Source organism: Erigeron canadensis, chromosome 7, assembly GCF_010389155.1.
Source record: "Erigeron canadensis isolate Cc75 chromosome 7, C_canadensis_v1, whole genome shotgun sequence".
Classification (NCBI taxonomy): domain Eukaryota; kingdom Viridiplantae; phylum Streptophyta; class Magnoliopsida; order Asterales; family Asteraceae; genus Erigeron; species Erigeron canadensis.
This window is the reverse complement of record NC_057767.1, coordinates 26,053,636-26,076,201: the sequence shown is the minus strand read 5'-3', so window position 1 is coordinate 26,076,201 and position 22,566 is coordinate 26,053,636. Positions and strand designations below refer to the sequence as shown.

The window sequence follows — 22,566 nt, the reverse complement described above, 5'->3', positions numbered from 1 at the left end:
CTTTATAATTTATGATAATATAAAAAATTGTTAATTTATGACTAATAGCAATATATGATATACGTTATGTAATAATAATAATAATAATAATATGGAAGATGGAAGATCTTATATTTAGATTTATTCAATTAATAACATACAAATATGACTTGTTAGCCAACATGTAATCTTGTCTAGCCGTTTTAATTTATTTTTTTTAACTTTTCAATTTTTTTTATTATGACTTAATGATGATTAAGATAAAAAATAATTTTTAAAAAAATGCTTAAAAGTAAGAAAATAATGTAAGTATGACACATAAGAAAAAATCTTACATGGCGTTCTTTCATAATAATTAACTAATCAAAAAAATATCTTCTCTTAGTTATATAGAGAGATATGTCAACATAAATAGAGCATGTATTTGGAAAATTATGAAAAATGACAACTCATTAAAAATTTATTGTGACAACTAACTAAAAATGTTACATTACAAAAATATATATGTTTTCTTAGTTATACGAGAATTGGTGCCCGCGCGTTGCGGCGGTTAAACGATGATGATAATACAAAATAGTGGGGGATGAATCGATATGCGTGTGTATAAATAGAAAGGAGGGAAAGAAGTGAATGTGTGTTAGATCTTGGTAAGGTGTTTGTCTGATTGTGTTTAGAGATATGGAATTAGAGGTAATGTTTGAATTTGGGCAATATGGAGATATTGAAAAAATTGCTGAATTTCTTAAAATAGGAAGTCTGATATGTTTTATAAGGGATTATAGATAAAGTGATTCGAATTGATCGATATGCCTATTTTAATTTTTTAAGATTACGTTTAAAATTACAGTTCTAACTCTTGCATGTCACATCTTTCTATGACGACACATATTTTGCAGAAAATCTTCCGAGAAGCATTTTTGATATCTTCGTATGTAAAAATATGAAAGTACTGTTGTTATACATGCATGATTATTATTATTGCATTATATATGCTATAGTTTCGATAATAATACCAAAATGATATTTTTAAGAATTGAGATCCTCTCAAGTTTGATAGTAAAATTGGAACAATATTACTCTTGGATCAAAATTAAGATTCAAAAATTATTCTCGAAGTACATATAATTCATATTTTTTAAATAATCTCATAAAACCAACAAGACCAAAAATCCTAAGGGAAACCAACTTCAAGAGATTAATTAGCTGTTAAATATAACGTAAAAAGAACACCTCGACCCATGAGGGGTTGACAATTTTCACCTTAATTATGACTCCATATCTTCACCCAAAGATTGCAAATCTCTTGCAACCCATGAGGGGTTGACAATTTCCACCATAACTATTATTCCATATCTTCACCCAAAAATTGCAAATCTCTTGCAACCCATGAGGGGTTGACAATTTCCACCTTGCCTCTACACTTGCGCTACCTTAGATGTTGACACACATTGCACAACTATATAATCGGCAATATCGACTCGTATTAAAAAAAAATAATCCCCCTTATCACTAAAAACCTATTTAATATTTATTTGAAAACTAAATTTTTTATGAAAACTAGAAAATCGACCACAAGTGATCTAAATCTAACACAATGTGTTTTATAAAAAACACAACGTGTTTTCATTGTGTAATCTAAAAACACTTTCTGTTAAGTTTTAAATCAAAATGTGTTTCTGAAAGCGCGTGACAATCTAGAAAATTGTTCAATCACAATTTGTAACATTGTATGAACCTAACATAATGAACATCGTACATAAAAATCGTCGTTGACTTTTGCTAATCATATTAAATATCAGGTATAAGATAAGAATTATTTAGTAGAAAATTGATCACGGGTGATCTAAATCTAACACAATGTATTTTCATTGTTTAATCTAAAAACACATTCTGTTAAGTTTTAAATCACAATATGTTTCTGATAGCGCATGACAATCTTGAAAATTGCTCAATCACAATTTGATATGAACCTAACATAATGAACATCTTACATAAAAATCGTCGTTGACTTTTGCTAATCATATTAAATATCAAGTATAAGATAAGAATTATTTAGTAAAATCAGTAATTTTGATTGATGAATAAGTCGTTTAAGTAGATTATTTTAAATATATACACGGTTAATTACACACAAAACATTAAAAAACTCTATATTTTGTAATTAAATTCATATGAATTAAGTGAGTCTTATTAAATGTTATATGACTACATATTAAAGTATTATATATTTAAAGGATTGTAAACATTATTATATCATTATTTTAACTCTAAATTTTAATATAATACATAAACTAGTTAATAATTTCGGATTCAACCTTGGCATTTTAATTAAAATTTTAAAACCAAAAATATATATATATAAAATGTATGTAATTTTTGTTATTGATATATTATAAATCAACCAATACAATGATATATAAAATAATAATACCTATTTCGCTAATAAGAAATAAAAGGCATTTCATAACATTATATAGAAAAAATTCGAACTTTAGATAAGCACACATTAAATGGGGTCTTTTAAATATGACATTATAAATAAGAAAAATACCTTTTTAAACAATATGTGATCTTGACACATCATAATATTTTTAAAAATACTTTTAAAAAACAATCTTTTTTTATTATATATAAAGATACGGTATGCTTAACCGTATTGAAGTATTTTAAGATATGATTGTATTAAAATACTTACAATATTTTATACGTATTTAAGATACTTAGTAAAAATGTAAGTTGACATATAATTCTAATATTGAAGCGTTTTATACAAATACTATTAATATATATATATAGATAATGATTATTAAGATTTATAATTGATTATATTAATAATGATATCATTAATATTCAATTTTTAGTATTGAGTGCTGTGACTTTATAAGTACAAATATACAATAATTATCCGTATGTGAGATAATTGATAATAATAGATTAAGTTGACTTTCAAAAACTGTTTGAGATAATGTGGATAAGTCTTTATTAAGAATAGGTCTTGAATTATTATTTAAATGTAGAGAATGATAATTATTTTGAACCATACTTCCTAAATGATATTTCGTTTGATTATTTATATCACTTTTTTATTCAATATTTCACAATAAACACACTAACTGGTGTTCAAAAAAAAAAAAAAAAAAAAAAACGAACTCGATTGAATATTGTCATGATTGTTGCTGATATTCATTTGTAACACTATATAATATGGTTCGGATTGTAAACTACGTATACAACATTATGTTTAGTAATTTCGAAATACATCTATTTATTATGCTGATTAATTAGATAGTTCATTTTAAAACATTGAATTCGGATGAGTACTTAACGCATTGATTTGAGTTGCACAAATGCAAGTTTTGGTCTGACCAACCTGATGATGAAAGTGAATGAGTGGTACGCTTTCGTTTAATAATCACTTTTTGTATATAAAACAAGATGATGTCAGAAATGGAATAAAATTAAAACTTAAGAATACTACAAAAATGAATAAATGGTAATACTTTGTTAGGGTTAATGACATTTTAAACCATCTTTAATGATATTTTCTGGTTGCTTATATAATCAAAAAATTTTTGTCATAATCATAATATTAACTTTTTTTAACATGTAGGATATATAAATGTTAATTTATGGGTTTTTTAATATACACTAAAATTACATTAGTTATATACTTATATATGTTCACTCACGTTTAATTAACGGTAGAGTTCCTCGATCGCATCGGTGTTTTTGGATTTCTTGTTTAGGCCCATCATATTTTCTTGTTTAATTAACAACCTAAACACATTTTTAAATTGCGAAAAGCCAAGGATAACATTTACGATGGTTAACCTATAAAGTCTAAGATGCATACAAATATACAATTATAGATAGCCCATTCTTACTTAGTCGTCTGTTACAATAAAAGCCTCTGTTACAATAAAATCCCCCCTAAGACATGTAAGTTATGGAGTTTCGCATAAATTGTTACGGGTCAACAAAATCTTGTCATTTTCCAACCTTGTAATTTCTCTAAAATTTCTCTACAAAATCTTCTAATTTCGCATAAATTGTTACGTTAACATCAAAGATATTTACTTATCAAAGCCTCTAAGTATAAACATATGCAACTAAATTTTTGCTATTACTAACATACCCTTATCACTTTTGTCTCCGCTAGTTACCTATCACAATGACAATTGCAAAACTTCCTAAGTACTCATTGCAAGGTAAGGCACCGAGTATCCGAATCAGTTCAAGCACTTCTGTCTTAGCCACTTTGACACTCCAAGTACTCCCTGCTAGTAAATCTTGTTTTTAAGTTTTAAATGATCAAAACATGGGGCAGTTTAAATCTAATAAGGTAGCTTGTCCTAGTTTGAGTCTAATAGGTAGTTTGTTGCCTATAAATACAAAGGTAATGTATTCAGTTTATTCATTCGGATTAATAACAAGCCAAGTTTAGATTTACATTATGTGTTTATCTCTTTTACTCACAAGATACACCCGAGTACCCCCAACTCCCTATTCGACCGACCTAAAAATGCCTAGCCATTTCTACAGTCATGATCACAATACATTAATATAAATAACGTCGTGAAAGTTGAGTTTAGGAAAATAGGTGAAACCAAACCTTTGATATAATTTCTCTTTCTCTTTCTCTATAACGCCTAATTTCCATCCCACACTTTGTGTTTCAAGTGTGGCTTCTTTAGCAACTCAAGGAACTCTAATTCAATATTTTATATTTGATTTTTGTGTAAACAAAATCACCCATAAAAGGGTATTTCCAGATTATTAACACATATTCAAAATACTTTATTATAATTTCACCTTTCAGTCGTTGTCATCACAACGACAATAAATATAAACCAAAAGTTATATGAGGGGTAAAGTTATTTCCATTTCGAGGAGTAAAGCCATCTTGATTTATAGATTAAAGATCAAGAGTTAGAATTTAACATGAAAGAGTCAACATCAATACTATATGATAATGTGAAATATGTTTGGTAGTTAACACCCTTACCTTTTGAAACAAAGGTCGAAGGTTTAATTTTCACCAATGCAAAAGGTCAGTTGTCCTTTTTTATCATTTAAATAGAACTTGCAAGCAGTTTTTTTATCTAGGTAAAAGTAAAACTGTTTACATATCAACCTTTTTCATATATTGTCAAACATATTAAGACCCAAAATCCATTAAATATGACATCGGAGGTTACATTTACATTATTATATATAACAATTGAAGTTCCATGTTTCAATTGTTTCACACTTTTATACTAAACTTTCATATCTTTTATTTTTAACACAAATTAAGTTTATTTAGATTTTTTGGTTTCTTCATTTTTGCCACATAACTTTAATCTTTTAACTTTTGTCACATAACTTTATTTTTTTTTTACTTTTGGCACGAAGGATTTAGTTTTTGTTTTTCTAACTTTAGCCACGAAACTTTCAATCTCTTTACTTTTATCACTTTTGGCACGAAAGTATTTTTTTATTTTTTATTTTAGAACATCAAGGCCCGGATCACGGGTATTCGGACTTGATACCGTGGACCTACCCGATCTCCTCCCCCCCGCTCGCCCCACCCGGTAAAAACTCCACGAAAGCCAGGACAAAATCTTGGCGGACAATTACAGGCCGAGAGTATCGAACCAGTGATCTCTTGGACAAAAGTCCGGGTGTCCAACCACTTTTCGTTTTTCTAATTTTTACCACGAAGCTTTCATTCTTTTTACTTTTTATCACAAAAACTTTTAATCTTTTACTTTTTGGCACATAACTTTAATTTCCGCACGAAATTTTTGTGTTATTTACTTTTTAAAACTTTTGTTTTTCTAACTTTTGTCAAGAAAGTTTCATTCTTTTTACTTTTTATCACATAAATTTACTAAAGTTTTCGCTCTCTTACTTTTTACCACATTACTTTCGTTTCTTCTACTTTTCTCGCAAAAGTTTTGTTTTATTTACTTTTTATACTTTTATTTTTTCAACTTTTGCAAGGAAAGTTTCATTCTTTTACTTTTTACCACATAACCTTTTTTTTTTTAACTTTTGTCAACAATTTTTACTACATAATTTTTTTTTTAACTTTTGTCACGAAAGCTTTATTTTATTTGATTTTTGCACTTACTTTGAGGCACGAAAGTTGTGTTTTATTTAGTTTTAAACTTTTATTTTTTTAATTTTTGCCACGAAACTTTCATTCTTTTTACTTTTTATCACAAAAACTTTTAAACTTTTACTTTTTGTCACATAAATTTTATTTCTTTTACTTTGTTGCACGAAATTTTTGTGTTATTTACTTTTTAAACTTTTGTTTTTCTAACTTTTGTCACGAAAGTTTGATTCTCTTTACTTTTTATCACATAAATTTACTAAAGTGTTTGCCCTTTTACTTTTTGCCACATCACTTTCTTTTATTCTTTTCCATACAAAAGTTTTATTTTATTTACTTTTTATACATTTATTTTTTTTAATCTTTGTCAGGATTGCTTCATTCTCTTACTTTTTACCACGTAACTATTTTTTTTAAATAACTTTTGTGAACAATTTTTAGTACATAATTTTCATTTTTTTTCTTTTGCCACGAAAGCTTCATCTTATTTGATTTTTGCACATATTTTGAGTTTACACCATATTTTATACTTTTTCTATTTTAACTTTTGACACGAATGTTTCATTTTTTTACTTTTTATCACATAACTTTTGGATTTTTAAATTTTGTCAACAAAGTTTTATTTTCTTAACTTTTTACCACATAACTTTAAATAATTGAAGTTCAGTCTCCAAAGTTTTATTTTATTTACTTTTTACCATATAACTTTGTGTTTTCGCGACATAACTTTCAATTTTCTAACATTTTTCACATATGTTTCATTTTCCTTAGTTATCACCACATAACTTTTGCATTTTTTCTTTTTGTCAACAAAGTTAACTTTTTATCACATAACTTTAAATTTTTCAATTTCAGCCACAAAAGTTTCATTTTATTTACTTTTTACTACATAATAACTTTGCCACAAAAATTTCTTTCTATATAATTTTTCTACATATATAACGGTTACGTAATGTCTCCAGTAGCAACGTCCAAAAAAAAAAACTAGTTTATATGTATGTTTGGTAGTCTGTATGAGAAAAATCCTGTCATTAAATGTGTTTAGAATTAACATTAATTTGCTTGGAATTTGGATTACAATTATTAATCCGGACTGCCAGAGAGGGGAGCACTGCGAGTGTCTGTGTTGGCGTGCACTTCACAGATGTTGGACCAATTTTGACTCCCTCACTTCTTATTACTAAAAAAAAAAATTAAAAAAAAATATATTTTCTAACACTAAAATTATTATTTTTTTCAATAATTTTTTTTTAAAATTCTTTTCTATTAAGTGTGATATGCATTCAGGATCTGCTGCTGCTGCTTCTTCTCATAATCAATCACAATTTCCTATTTCTTCTTCTACTTCTTCTTCTTCATGGAAGGTACGTATTTTCATTCAATTATATATCTTCATATTTATATCTGTATATCTATCTATATCTATCTATATATCTATATCTATATCTATATAGTTATATAAATAATAAATTCATTATCTTTTTTATTCCATATTTACTCCCTGATTGACTTTAGAACTACTAGGTCAATTTTGATTAGAATGATTCTTAGTTGACCTGGAATATGATTGATGGAAATTGTATATAAGTATGTATGTATATATAATTGATTGATGGAAATTGCTGTTGTCTCATTATTCAATTTCGATTCGTTGGTGTCGTAATTTTGTTGACTAGTTTCCTAGGGCATGAATGAATGAATGAATGAATGAATGAATAAAACAGCGACGTTGCGATCTGTGTGTTGCATAAGTAAGTTATAGTGTAAATTCCGAGACAGACAATTATGCTTTTGTAGTCATTTTCGATAAAACCATAGATGGAACGGTATTTGGTATCCGTTTTCTATTTATATAATTCAGTGAGAAATTCATGATTTTTATGTATCTTTTGCACACGACATTTTTTAAGCCGAGGTCTTTCTGGAAGACGTCTATCTATCTCTAGGTAGGTAAATGACTATGAATTTTCTACTTGTTACCTTCTCGATACACAACATATTTGTGGGATTAGATATTATTGTTGTTGTTGAATAGTTAGGGCAGAAATCTTTAGGTTATCGATATTGTTAAACATTTATTAGAACAGAAGGTAGACTGTTTCATATTATCCACCGTGCTTAAAAACGAAGCTTGACCTTGACTAGACAAGTAGCCTAGAGACTAGAGAGAACCAGATACTTTGTATACCGTTGTAGAGAATACTTTATTGGGCATGATATAGATGTTGCAATCTCTATGAATCACACCTACACTCCTTTATAAATATGGCTGCAGAAAATGCGTCTTGTTAGGCTATTCCTATCTTACTTTCCTGCAAATGTTTCTTTTCCTGAAAGTGCTCGAACTGCAGCTGGTTTTCTTTTTTCTGTATAAATTCTTGACTTGTCAATAGTCAAATTCCCTCTTAAGTACGTGTGATTATTATATCAGATAGCCATAAAGTGTTATAGTATCCCAACTTTGTTGGAAACATAAAAAAAACAGAATCTTAAATAATAGTTGCATCAGTACTTCCTAGTCTGGGAAAGGGTTGACCTTAACTTTAAAGAACATGGAATCATACGCTTGAAAGGTATGGAGCTTAAACGTATATAAAGCCGAAGTCTTGATATGTCTTGAAGGCTAAAACGTGGTAAACTGTAAACATTTTCATTGGCACACTTGTCGACTGTCAACATGTAAGTATATATATTGGTATAATATAGTATATATATATATATCAAACATAATATAATATATACTTACATGTCATTTCACGGGTATCTTTCACACGTATATAAGTTTAATATCTATAGCCAACGTATGTTTATACATTGATCATGATGAAACTACGACAATCATTGTTTCTTGGTTCTTCTTTTTTCTCGAACGAGTTTCTAACTTGCCTTGACCTGGACAGAGTCACACCCCGACTTGCAAGTTAGGCTAAGAGTCAGGAGCAACTAAGAATCACCTATAGAGTCGCCACTTTTTGGGTGTGGCTCGACTCATAGATGTTGACTTGTGACTTGTAAGAGTCTAACAACAATGCTCATTGGTTTCTTCAAAAGTCTGCAAGGACCAATATAATTCTCATACAGGTTACCAATTGCAATTTATTGATACTAAATATGGTACCTTACTTAAAAATATCTATATGGTGATATAATTTGACATTAGCTTTGTACTCTGTGTTTCTTATTCCGTATGTTCATCCCTTACATTATGTCTTTCCAAGTTAGGAGCAGAAGCCAGGCAATGAATTGTAAAAAGACTTAGCCCATTAATAAGCTCAACTTTACATTATTTGGATTAATTTTGAGTTGCATCACATTTCAACACATGGTACGATCATATTCTGTTGTAGTTATGATCACGCTAAGCATCTTGGTGGATTTCTAACTGTATTTTGGGCACTTTGATCTGGTCTATCTCACAATGTGAAAGGATGTTCTATGCTTTCTTCTGTTAGTAGTTTTTAGTATTGAAGTTGATGGTAATCATTGAATAAAAATGTGTTGATCTAAATGACAACAAGTTTTGGGAGTCTTTTGTTAGAAATTGATTTCATTTTTAAGTTCTATAGGGTAATGGTAAGACCTATTACGATTTCCAAGCTAAGAATGTAATTTGTTTGGGAAGGCAAACGAACAATGCATGTTTGCACAGTAGAAGTGTTGTGTTAGTTTGTGTTTACTTATGTAATGAGAGATATGATTGGGAACAAGGATGAAACGAATTGCGTAATCTATCATGTATTAGCTTTCCATGCACTCCTATGTGTAGTTTCTCATCTTTTTGATACTGCAGTCTTTTCATCTATTTTACTTTGAATGTTATAAAAGCATCATATTTTTATAAAGCCCTCACATTATACCTTACAACAAAAGTAAATAAACTATAGAATTAACTTCATAAGCCATATCTCATCCGTTGTTGTTAGTAATAGACTAATAGTCATTGTGACTTTTGCATTATGAAGTTATATTGCATGATATTTCTAGATAGACGTTAATGATATCGAGCAAGTCTATATCTATTAAGGGTCACATACATCTTATCATTGTGATGTACCTTCCTCATTATGGTGTATGCCATACTCTTTGTTATTTTAATGAAACTCCATGTATACAGTATCCCAAAATGTGAAGCACCCTCTTAATTCTTGCTACCATGATGTTTTTACCCAATTGTTATTTTTTGATGCAAGTATCTGATAGAACCCAGAAATTAAATAAGAACAATTGATTTATTCAATTGCTGGAAACTGAAATATTACAAGATAGAGGACCCAATTCGAGATGGGTTAATCTCCAGGAACAAGGTTTATTCCCTAATTTTATATAAAACATCCACACTCTCCTGGCCTCCTAATACTAGAACAAGGGATATAAATAAGCAATACTAGCAATAATAACCGAGCCTACATTTTAGCAACCCATCAGTTTCTTTTTTCAATAACTGCTTTGACCCAGCATTAATAAATCTGACCCTAATACCCACCCAAATACGAACTGGGTTTGTATCAGACTATCAGTATCATTTTCACGAGTTCCATGGTGTTCTAGTAAATTAATTCCTGGAGCTTCCTGTTGTGTTGTGCCCTTACAGGTTTAACAGGTTTAGCATCCCAGAGTTATAGTTGCAATAGTCCTATTGTGTCTACTTATTCAGCATTTTATTGTGTTCATTTGAGTATTATAAGAGATATTGCACATTACAAGGTTGACGTGAGTAACGAAGTCTGATTTGTATTGCTGAAGTGAGTTAGAAGTTTGTGAAACCATTAAGCTGTCAAACTAATGAAGAGATTAGTGAAGAAGATCTAGACATACCAATTGTCGTTAGAAAGGAACCAGAACATGCACAAGGAAGCCATTATACATACTAATACACTGTAATTACAAAAGTTCTTTCACACCTTCAAAGTCTTTTGTGTAAACATCAATACCACTTCAATTCCTAAAAGCTTAGTTGAGGCAAAAAATTGAAACAAGCCATAGGTTCGGAGGTTGGATCACTAAGATGGATTAAGTCTCTTATTAGTTATTGACGGTAAAAGAATCAGTGGGCTGCTACTCATAAGTGGGTTTATACGTTGAAATATTGAGACACTGGGTGGATTGAAAGGGTCAGCACGGCCCTATTCTGATATAGTACACTCAGAATTGTGGTATTGAGAGGCCGAGTTATTTGCTTATATAGCCAAGTGATTTACAGTAACTACAAACTCATCTCTAGCTTCCAACCCAGGTTGGTAACTGCATTTAGTTACTGTAAAAAAATGTATTTTCACCTGGAAGTTCCATAGGTTATGAAACAAAGGTAATAACCAATATAATAGGAAAATTGAATGAATTTTTAATGAATAAAGCAATCACTAGAGCTTGGTTAGAGCTTGGTTTGGTGTTTGCAAGGATTATCTTGGCATTGAGAAACAGAGTCAGAGAAAACTTATTAGTATATGGATAAAATCATATCTGCTAAGAATGATGAAAAAGAAAGGAGTTGTAACTGAAGGCATACAAACCTGTTCGGTGGAATGCAATGTTTAAATTAGAAAGTTTACCTGATTTTTTTAGTCAGACTAATTCCAAAGTTAATGGGATTTTTATAATACAGACCCGCCTTTGTATGTATTCTCAATATGTAGTATTCAACTATTCATATATTTTGATGCAGTCTTTGCATAATCTTTTTTTAGAGTGTCGATGCTATCTGTAAATTTTTAAGCTCTATTAGTTTTCTCAGTAAGATGGTATCAAAATTTACACTTTTTAGAGATTGAGGTGGTCAGTTCTTGTAAGTTCAAACTTAAGTATTTAGAAACATCCCAGAAAACTTCATAGTTCAAACTTTAATCACATATATATAGTTGACCATCTTGACTGAGTTGTCCGAGTATTCCGAGTTTGACCTGTTCACTGATTTTGTAGTCTGAGTTGTGCTAACTCAAATCCGCAGGCCTCTGAGTCCAAGTAATCGGCCAAGACGGCTAATTTTTACAACATTATCCGTAGGCCCACCGTAGGCTGTCTTCTACAATTGTGCTAGTCATACATATTGTGTGTATAAATCTACAACATAATATGCTGTCTTATTTGGTAACTTTCTTGTCTTGATAATTTGGGATTCTGGTTTGCCTTTGTACTATAGAGTCTAAATATTGGGGCTTGAAATGTTCAATATCTGATATGGCTTGGTTCTTATACCTACATATGTGTACATGAAATTTAAAGTAATGTTCCGATCATATTTGTAAACCTATTTTAGCAAGGATTTTTTAAGTCCCCAATTGATTATCAACATGCCATAAAAACTTATCAAAAAGAAGATATATATTAGTATGGGATTTTAACAAAAAAATATCCATTTAACAAAGCTATTTAGAAGCATGCGGCTATTTAACTATAATTTATACAAGTTATGCCTAGTCAAATAGTCAATTCTGTCCTATAGATGTTTGTATTAACTTTCATTCTTGCACGTCTCTGTAATGCAGGTGGGTCACCAGACCAGGAATCAGTAGTGTCAGGGACGAGAAAGTCAAGTATCTCTTCAGGTGGCAGGGTTCGGGAGGCCTTCCTCAATAGATTTACAGACAGTCAAATCTTGACTTCAAATCTAGAAGAGTGGTTCCAGACTTTAGCAGAAAGTTCATTTGACTTTGATGTACCTTTCGAGCTAATAGATCTCCAAAAATTTGATTATGCATTAGAAGGCGTTTCTTTTCAGCAGCTAATTCGGATGCCCAGTGCCACTTATGCATCACCATCTGGCACCATTGAAGCTACTGCTTTTTTTGCATTAGAAGATTTTCTACATGCAAGTGTAAAAGGCTTATGGGAGGCATTTTGGAACCAAGATGAACCCATGCCTTTAAACATCGCTTCTCTTTATGATGCCAATTTAAAATTCTATCAAGCTGAGAAAGCCATTGCTAATGGAAAACTTGGAGGCCTATGCGCCACAGCGGTGTTGGTCAATAACCCGAGACACCCACATGGTAAATGGACCGATATTCTCAATCTAGCACTTTTAAGGCCTGGGATTGAAAGTCTGGCAAATGAAGGTGAAGTTACAATTCCATCCTTAGTGCTTTTAGGGGAAGCCCTGTTTTATGGTGTACGTATACTATTATCGAGAAGCCTAAGGAAATCAAAAAATCCCGCCGTTTTAAATTCAGTTTTTGTGATCCTAGCTGATTGTCAATATGGCGGTGTTGTAAAAGTTGAAGGAGATATGACTAGAATGGAATTTGACATTAACAACGTATATGAGTGTGTTGCTGAATGGATTCAAAATCATTCACGAGTTTCAGTTACTCCTTTTGATAGGATCTGGAACAAGCTTGGGAATGCCAATTGGGGGGATATTGGTGCTTTACAGGTACTTTTCGCAACCTTCCATACAATGGTACAACATGTTGGAATGCCCAAGAACTCGATTGAAGATTTAGCTGCTGATCACAGCTCTCGTCTTCAGACAAGGAGAAATGAGAGGCAGTTGGGTGAAATGGAAATCGGAACAAATGGAAACGGTTTATTTAAACTCCAACAACGCAGTATTTCACCAGAAATTGTTGAAGTACAAGAAGAATCTGTAGATATCGAGCCTCAAAAATCAATTAAACTGGAAGTAGGATCTGTTCTACTGGTGGAGGACACAAATTGGCAAAAAAGTTATCAGATCGTTGAAGTTTTAAGTGATGGCGAAATGCCGTATTACATTGCTTCGTTGATTGAGGATCCAGGAAAGTCTCTTTTTCTATATGTCGGTTCACATCCATCTCAGCTCGAACCAGCATGGGAAGATATGAATTTATGGTATCAAGTCCAGAGACAAACGAAAGTATTTTCCGTTATGAAACAAAACGGTTTATCCAGCAAGTATTTACCACAACTGACAATGTCAGGTAAGGTAATTCATCCTGGGCCTTGCCGAAAGCCTGGAGCGGGTCAAAATTGTGACAACCCGTTGTGTGGGACCCCGATTCTGGTCACGAGCCCAGTTGGCAAAACAGTAGCGGACATGATTCGACTGGGTCAGTTCGGATCAGATGAGGCCATTAGATGTTGTCATGATTGCTTATCCGCGCTTTCAACTGCTGGCACTGCCGGTATTCGGCATGGCGATATTAGACCTGAAAACATTATATGTGTGACATCCAGTATGACCCATCAGCCATACTTTGTCTTAGTTGGGTGGGGTCATGCCATTTTAGAGGAACGGGACAGACCAGTTATGAATCTTCATTTTTCATCCACATACGCCCTACAAGAAGGAAAATTATGTTCAGCATCCGATGCCGAAAGTCTGGTTTATTTGCTTTATTTTTCATCTGGTGGTGAATTACCCGAATTGGATTCTGTTGAAGGGGCGTTGGAGTGGAGAGATACGTTTTGGTCAAAAAGGTTAATCCAGCAGCTACTTGGAGACATATCTGCAGTTTTAAAAGCATTTGCTGATTATGTTGATAGTCTATGTGGAACACCGTATCCCATGGATTATGAAATCTGGCTGAGAAGATTAAAGAGACATCTTAATGACAACGGAAAGGAGATAAACACATCGAGTTAAAGGACTCGAATAATAATTTGGAGAGAACATAGGTATATATGGTAAAGTTGAGCTTAAATTTACCTTTTGCTGTGCAGTTAATCTGCTAGTTGTTTTTACTTAGGGGACTCTTGTTTTATTGCTTTGTTATTGTATCACCTGTCATTGAATTTAGGTCAAGCCTTTTGCTGCAGCAGAGATGGTCAAATTTGGCGGAGTAATTATGTTATGGTATTTTTTACTCTGTGGTAAGGGTACAGGTTTAAATTTTTCTTGTAAAGATAGGAGGAACTCTACATTTTTATCTGTTATTGGTTTGAGGCTAGGATCATGTGTTGTTGGTTTGAGTTATGTATAAAGGATCTCGATATTTAAATGTTATAGTGCTGTATGATTTTGAAACTTGTGACCTGTTTTGACTCTTACAAGACTGGAGGGAAACAATCTGAAGTCGATGTCCATACTGTTAGTGGCAGCATTGATACCTCAACTAGATACAATGGCAGATGACCGAACCAAGACATTAGAAGTAGAATAGGTAGGATCTTCATCTGAAGCCAGTTTTGGGGCAAAGAATGGAATTGAAAAGTCAGGAATGAGTGGGGAAATAAGGGATTAACGGCTTTTACAAAGCCAATTTAAAAGCGGAACCAAATTTGAAGTAGCACCCTCTGAGTGGACGAGAAAGAAAAGATTTCTCGGAGCAACCCCTTCTCTACTGCATAATGCTTCTCACCTGACTTCATAAGCACAGCTAAGCTGCCTACTGTGTTTTTTTTTCTTCTTAAAATCAAAATCTTTAGGATGTTTAGGCTCAAGGGAGGAAGAAAGGAAATGCTTCGGCTATGGTCCCAAATGGTAGACTTCTTTAGAGAGAGCATTCATCTTTATCACTCATATAGGTTTAAACAAACTCGCCAGACGTCAAAAAAGCTACCTATTGGTTAGGATTGACCTGTAATACCAAACCTATAGGTTGCTCTTAACTGGAATCAACTAATGTTGGTGTTGTATTAATGGGTGGCACAATAGAAGTTCATTAGCTTTTATTGCAATTGATGCCCATTGACAATTTGATCGTTGGGACTTTCGAAAATGCTATTCGTAGAATATCGGAGCAACGTATGCAGATTCAAATCTTGGGGGAATTGGTAGGGTGTTTGTACCTTGGGCTTTTCCATCAAGATTCAAATCTTGGGAGGGATATATTACGAATATTTTCGTGAAATAGTATTATGTCACATCCGAAACATCAAAGTTAGGTTGGAATATGAATAAAATAAAATTGTCATTCATAAAAAATAAAATCTTTCTACTCGGTCTGATTTTTTATTTTTAGTCTGATTTTATTTCATTACCGAATATGGCAAATTCCGTTTGGCCAAATTGGTTAGAATTCTACTATTTATCAATTGGCTCCCGATATTTACACTGAAATAATTAATCGATACACATAAACTATTATTTATAGACAAAACTACCCCTCTTAATTTTATCTCGATGGGGTTAATGGATGGAAGGATGGAATTGTCTCTTCTTCTCCCTCTTAATCAACTCCAGAAGATTACTAATAGTTCGATTCCATATCATCAACACATGTGCAACAAATTGATGATAAGTTTGAGATCAAATCCCTTTTTCAATTAATATTTATTCATAATATACCGTTCCTCTTCGTTCTTTCTCTTTTCTTCCTATGATTTCTTTCATTATTTCTTTTTTCATTATTTAAATACGGATTTTGATTAAATTTTGGTGAATGATTTGTTGATTTACATGTTTGAATTTGAAATCTTTTGTGTTTAGCTTCTTTTTTTTTTTCATTAATTTCCGATTGACCTTTGTTTTTTTCATTGATTTTAATATTTTTTTAGCTTTTTGTTTATCCTATTTTTTTTTTTTTTTTTTGTTTCAAGTTTAAAAAATTATCGGGATGAACAATAACTTGACATCAGTATAGGGGAAAAGGTGATTGGCGTGATTGGTGATTGAGAATCTGAAAGGAGATTATAAGAAGATAACACGTTGATGTTTGGCGGAAGTGTCGACGGGGGGATATTGGATGACCTAAAGTGGCAGTGGGATTGACGTTTGAAGTTGGATGTTAGATATCTCTGTATAACTAAGAGTGGATAGATTTTTGATTATGTGCCAATTATGAAATCATGCAATGTAGGATTTTTTCTTACTCATACTTACATTAAATTCCTAATTTTAAACATACTTTAAAAAAATTACACTTTAGTCTAATCATCAATAAAGCACAATTTAAAAATTATACTTTAGCCTATTCATCATCAATAATTAAGTAATAATAATAAAAAGTTAAAAATAAAATAAGACGACAAAGTATATCTTAATGGAAGCAAAGTATATCTTAATGGAATGGATGGATAGATTTCTTATGTTATATCAATGTATATCGGTTAAAGTCATGGATGGATTTATTCTAGATTTTTTATTTATGTTTATAATAATTATATTATATTAAAGTTATAGTAAGTATATATATTCAGAATCGGCTAAACACTGTTTTCCTAATTTAATTTTAATTTTATTTCACGTATATCTCTTAAAACTTAATGGATGGATTTCTTTTTCACAAAGATATACAATTTTTTATGATTTATAAATGGGAAATTCTAAATTGACAAATAAATTACAAACAAAATTAAACAAACTCACTTGTCATATGAGATGCACCAATTAAATTAATTCTTTTTTTTTTTTTTATGTTTTTCTCTCCATGTTATATTAGTAACACCTAAGTTTGTATAATTTTGTTTGTAATTTGTTTGTTGATGTAGTTATACTACATATTTGACGTAGTTATTACCATTTAGGTGGGGTGGTAGAGAGTCTCGCCTCTTGGAGGATAGACCAAGATTCAATTCTTGACAATGGTGTAATTTAATAGTGTATTAAATTTACCGTTCAAAAAAATAAACATATTTGACATATATCGTATATTCATAAACTATCTGTAGTTGTATTTTTTTACTTATGTTATCAGTTACTCCCGCACAACGTACGGGTTTAATCTAGTACTGTAATATATAAGGAGTGACCCTATTGTAATTGTGTAGAAGAAGAATGCTGATGATGATTAAGATAATAATAAAGGGTATTATTGTCTTTAGAAATAGTTCTATGTGTATCGATCAAAAAGTTCCGTGTAAATATCATTTGAGGGGCCTAACCTAATTAATTACATTCGAAAATATAACTAGATTCTTATAATCAACTAGGATTGTTACGGCGGGGTAACGATGTTTTAAGGAAACGTATCGATGAAAAAAGAGAAATTAAAGAGTAATATTATACTGAGTTAAAAAGCAGATATTAGACTACAACAAAAGGCATCATACTACCAATTAAATGCAATGTTAGATACAACTATGTCTTCTCATAAGCCGTCTGAAATCTTAATGAGGGTTGGAGTCAAAATATTGCACCTGTTTTGACATCACAATAGCGTTAACTGCAGCTCCCTGTAACGTATTTTAATATCATAATGATAATGCCATTAGAATTTTAGAACATGTAAAAGGAAAAAGGATTCCTATTCAGACAACTAATTATTCACATGCTGTTGTGTAGCAAAATGACTCATTGAAGTATATACTCTGTACATAAATACTGTATATATTGAAATATGAAAGACATATAAAGAGAAAATTTGTAATTTTATTGAAAGTTGTTGCCAAATCCAGCATCTCATAGTCGTTTCATCCTTCCTTTCCACAACAAAAAAAAAAGTAAAAACAATAGTAAAAATACAAAATCAATTAGTTAATTTGTTATACACATATTGCGTACGCATACGTATTATAATTTGAATAGAGAAAAGTAAAAAAAAGAAGTGGATATAGATATTGATATACCATAAGAAGATGCAACATAAATTGGTGAGGTAGATATAGATGAATGTAAGAGTAAGTTTTAGAAAATAAAAAAATTAGATTGTGAGGCAGATAGATATATGATGAGGCGGTTTATTTCATATGCAAAAACGATTTATATCTGCTGCATAAAGATTTGTACAAAGTTACTGTTGAATGAAACAGTAACTTTGTGAGGAGAGTCAAACTTGGTTTTTAAAATATATAAAAATACATTCTCAAGTTTTTTTAAAAAAAAACTACACCCTTTCAGTATATTAAAACATAAAAAAAAATAGAAAAATATAATTAATTAATATAATTGATTGGCTCAAAATAACATCCACTAATGAAACAATAAATAAATCTCCCAAAAATCCCACATCCACAAACTATTTTTCTAAAAAAATTATTCATTTCTATCAAAACAAAATAAAAACCAATAAAATCACATCTAATCCTACGTGTCACTTTTCCATTCATGTACCTAGATTCCATAGGATGACATTACAGATTACAAAGATCACACTTAATCCAATCACATTCTCCAAAATTTATATAACCAAAAAAAAAAACAAACACATATATCATCCTCCAAAAAAGCACCCAAAAAAAACAAAAACCAAAATGGCAACCAACATGTCCCTCCTCAAACCCATATCAAAAACCAGTTTTTCAAGCACCCCAATTACCACAACAACAAAGACTCTCTTTCCGACCAGACTAATCCGAATCTCGGCCGTTTCGGCCCAAACTGCCACACCCACAAAAACCAAAAACAGTGGCAGTGGAAACAACAAAAAGGGTATTAAGGAAACATTGTTGGCACCAAGATTTTACACAACTGATTTTGATGAAATGGAACAGTTGTTTAATACTGAAATGAATAAGAACTTAAATGAAGCTGAATTTGAGGCGTTGTTACAAGAATTTAAAACTGATTATAACCAAACACATTTTGTTAGAAATAAAGAGTTTAAAGAAGCTGCTGATGAAATGCAAGGTCCACTTAGACAGATTTTTGTTGAGTTTTTGGAGAGGTCTTGTACTGCTGAGTTTTCGGGTTTTCTTCTTTACAAAGAACTTGGTAGAAGACTTAAGGTAATTCTTTAATTCTTTTTTTGTCACATTTTTATATTTTTGGATATTGTTTTTCAAGTGTAATTTGTGTTGAATTTTTTTGTGTTTTTTGGTAATTTATTTGGTGTATGAATTGAAATGTTAGATATAGATCCCTGTTATAAGTAGAATGATGAAAGTTGCATAAAAGTTGGATGTGAATTTTGTTTATTGAAATTGAAATAAAACTTAGGGCAGATAGGTTAAAAATGGATTTCCTCTAGGTGTTTGGGATTGCTTATTTACTAAATATATATATATATATATCTTTTTTATGAATGCATATTGTATACGGAATAAACGCTTTTATATAAGCTGGTTTTCTTGCAGAAATGCTTATGAATAAGCAATTCCAGACATCTGTTTTGATAATTATACATTTTGAGATGAGTTGTTATGATATCTATAGCTTAAACGAAAATAAATATGGGCAAAAACCAAAAACCTTGTCCGAATGTCGCATTTGCTGAAGGATAAATGACTTTTGTTGACCACAGTTGACTACCCTGACTTTTGGCTTCAACTGTTGTCTAACCAATGACTCTGAAAGTCATGTGTTAAAGTGCTTATTGTTTTGGACCTTTGGTCAATAGTTTTGTATGTTTTGGTCAATGAAGTTTTATGTATTATGGTCTGGTTGTTTACGAGCCGTAGTATCGTTTTGTTTTCAACCAAATAATGCTTTATACCAACTCTAACAAAGCTAATTAACAGATTGTGGAGTAAGTTAATTATGCTCTTTATGTTTGAATTGTTAAACATAATTACTTTCAATATGTACGCCCAAACACCCTCTTAACACTCTAGAGTATGTGTTTGTTGTCTTTGTTTCTCATCGTTACTTAGGTACAACTACCCATATTTATTTGTGATGTTGCCTCTACAAGTAACAAATAAGTCTTGGTTTTTGTATGCAGAAAACTAACCCAGTGGTCGCAGAGATCTTCTCCCTCATGTCCAGGGATGAGGCACGCCATGCTGGGTATGTATTATGCATATAATTCATAATTAGTCATTAACTGTCACATATGTATTCAAATTTGATATTCAGACTTGCATAATTGTATAAACTTGTTCAGATTTCTCAACAAGGGATTGTCAGATTTCAACTTGGCATTGGACTTGGGATTCTTGACAAAAGCAAGAAAATACACTTTTTTCAAGCCGAAGTTCATATTTTACGCAACATATCTGTCAGAAAAGATCGGGTACTGGAGATACATAACCATATACAGGCACCTAAAGGCAAACCCTGAGTACCAATGCTACCCCATTTTCAAGTACTTTGAGAACTGGTGCCAAGATGAAAACAGACACGGTGACTTCTTTTCTGCACTCATGAAGGCGCAGCCACAGTTTCTCAATGACTGGAAGGCTAAGCTTTGGGCTCGCTTCTTCTGCTTATCTGTATGCCCTCTTCTTTTGTTCCCCATCTTGTTCTTTTTCAGCCATAAAGATTCTGTAATTGATTATGTATTTGGGTTGCAGGTGTATGTTACCATGTATCTTAATGATACCCAAAGAACTGCTTTCTATGAAGGCATTGGGCTGAACACAAAGGAGTTTGACATGCACGTCATCATTGAGGTTTGTCTCGGTCACATGTGTGGAAATGGGTTGATTTGGATTATACTTTAGTGATAACTGGTCAAAAATGCAAAACACAAATAGTTTAGTCAAAGCAGGTTGAATTGTTTAACAGTTACTCAATGCATGCTCATGTGGGCACTTGGTTATAACCTTCTATTTTTTAAAAAAAAGAACAACTAAAAATGGTGTTTTTTTTTATTTATATTTTTAACATAATGATCTTTCGATTATATTTTGGTTAACGTCAAGTCAACCTGACACAATCCATTTTGACCAGTCTTAAAACTTTACCTATCTGACTTGGAGCTGTTTTGAACCATTACTTGATGTCTGCTCTGCCCATTGTTACCTATCTGACTTGGGTAATGTTTTAGTACAGCTGTACAAGTTAAACTGGGGGGTAGATCAAGTGTAATCACAAAAAAAAATTTTCTTTTTTTTTTTCGTTTCTTAATCTAGGGTTGTATAACTAATTTATATGATATATATGATTAAGAAACGATATGAATATGTTGAATGAGTAGGGACTTTTAACCCGCTTCCATTTTAGCTACTTTCTTAAAATTTACCACTAGACTTGTTAGATAGTATAAGCTAAATTAACCTCATATTCAGGCTTGTGTTGTTTGTGGAACTTCTTGTTTTACTCTTTTGGTATTATGCTACTGCAGACAAACCGCACAACAGCTAGGATATTCCCGGCTGTACTGGATGTAGAGAATCCTGAGTTCAAGAGGAAATTGGACCGAATGGCTGACATCAACTCGAAGATAATAGCAATTGGGGAAACAGATGACATCCCATTGGTGAAGAACTTGAAGAGAATCCCGCATATTGCTGCGTTGGTATCAGAGTTGTTGGCTGCTTACCTGATGAAACCCATTGAATCAGGATCAGTTGACATTGCAGAGATGGATCCACAACTCGTTTACTAGAAGATAATCCGTTTTTGTAGGTAAATCAATTGAATATGTTGGTTGCTGCATGCTTTGGTTGAGCATAATTGTGTAAAAAGAAACTTGATAAATTTGATGAACTCACTATCTTATATTTAACTATTTGTCTTGATACTTTACCCTGCTCTAAACAAATATGTCAGAGCTCATGACAGCAATTTAGGCGAAAATAAAAGCTTTTATTTTGCTACGGAATCATGTTACAGTAACCTGCATTTCTTTTTTTAGGTAAAGAGATTTACACTAGTTAGCTTGTAACCTGCATTTTGTCACCTGTAGTTAAAACTTTAGTGTTTTTTTGTTTATTACAATATTGAAGGATCATTCTTTTAAAAGAACTTTGAGTATACCGATATTGTAGTAAAATGATGATAAACGAAAGAGGTAAGATAGCTTCGAGTA

At 31.5% G+C, this 22,566-nt stretch overlaps 2 protein-coding genes and 1 long non-coding RNA gene across 3 annotated transcripts; 2 read left to right on the top strand and 1 right to left on the bottom strand.

The window, feature by feature from the left end:
* Nucleotides 1–7,341: 7,341 nt before the first annotated feature.
* Nucleotides 7,342–15,020, top strand: LOC122608189. Its single transcript, XM_043781277.1, has 2 exons — nucleotides 7,342–7,443; nucleotides 12,562–15,020. The coding sequence occupies exons 1-2, from the start codon at nucleotides 7,437–7,439 to the stop codon at nucleotides 14,637–14,639; spliced, it is 2,085 nt and encodes a 694-aa protein (XP_043637212.1). The 5' UTR covers nucleotides 7,342–7,436; the 3' UTR covers nucleotides 14,640–15,020.
* Nucleotides 15,021–17,921: 2,901 nt separating this feature from the next.
* LOC122608761 lies at nucleotides 17,922–18,752 on the bottom strand. The gene is made up of 2 exons (XR_006325321.1): nucleotides 18,503–18,752; nucleotides 17,922–18,355 (listed from the first exon to the last, which is right to left on the bottom strand). It is a non-coding gene; the product is annotated as an uncharacterized LOC122608761 (long non-coding RNA).
* A 324-nt stretch (nucleotides 18,753–19,076) lies between these two features.
* On the top strand, nucleotides 19,077–22,263 carry LOC122609572 (magnesium-protoporphyrin IX monomethyl ester [oxidative] cyclase, chloroplastic). The gene is made up of 5 exons (XM_043782600.1): nucleotides 19,077–19,600; nucleotides 20,536–20,600; nucleotides 20,698–21,025; nucleotides 21,107–21,205; nucleotides 21,880–22,263. Exons 1-5 carry the CDS (start codon nucleotides 19,127–19,129, stop codon nucleotides 22,141–22,143), a joined length of 1,230 nt encoding a protein of 409 aa, XP_043638535.1. The 5' UTR covers nucleotides 19,077–19,126; the 3' UTR covers nucleotides 22,144–22,263.
* Nucleotides 22,264–22,566: the final 303 nt, after the last annotated feature.

Excerpts from the sequence above, each read along its gene's own strand:
- LOC122609572 (XM_043782600.1), top strand. The coding sequence starts at position 19,127 with ATGGCAACCAACATGTCCCTCCTCAAACCCATATCAAAAACCAGTTTT. Across the intron at positions 21,026-21,106 it reads CTCGCTTCTTCTGCTTATCT|GTGTATGTTACCATGTATCT; the intron begins GTATGCCCTCTT and ends TTTGGGTTGCAG. Across the intron at positions 21,206-21,879 it reads ACATGCACGTCATCATTGAG|ACAAACCGCACAACAGCTAG; the intron begins GTTTGTCTCGGT and ends ATGCTACTGCAG.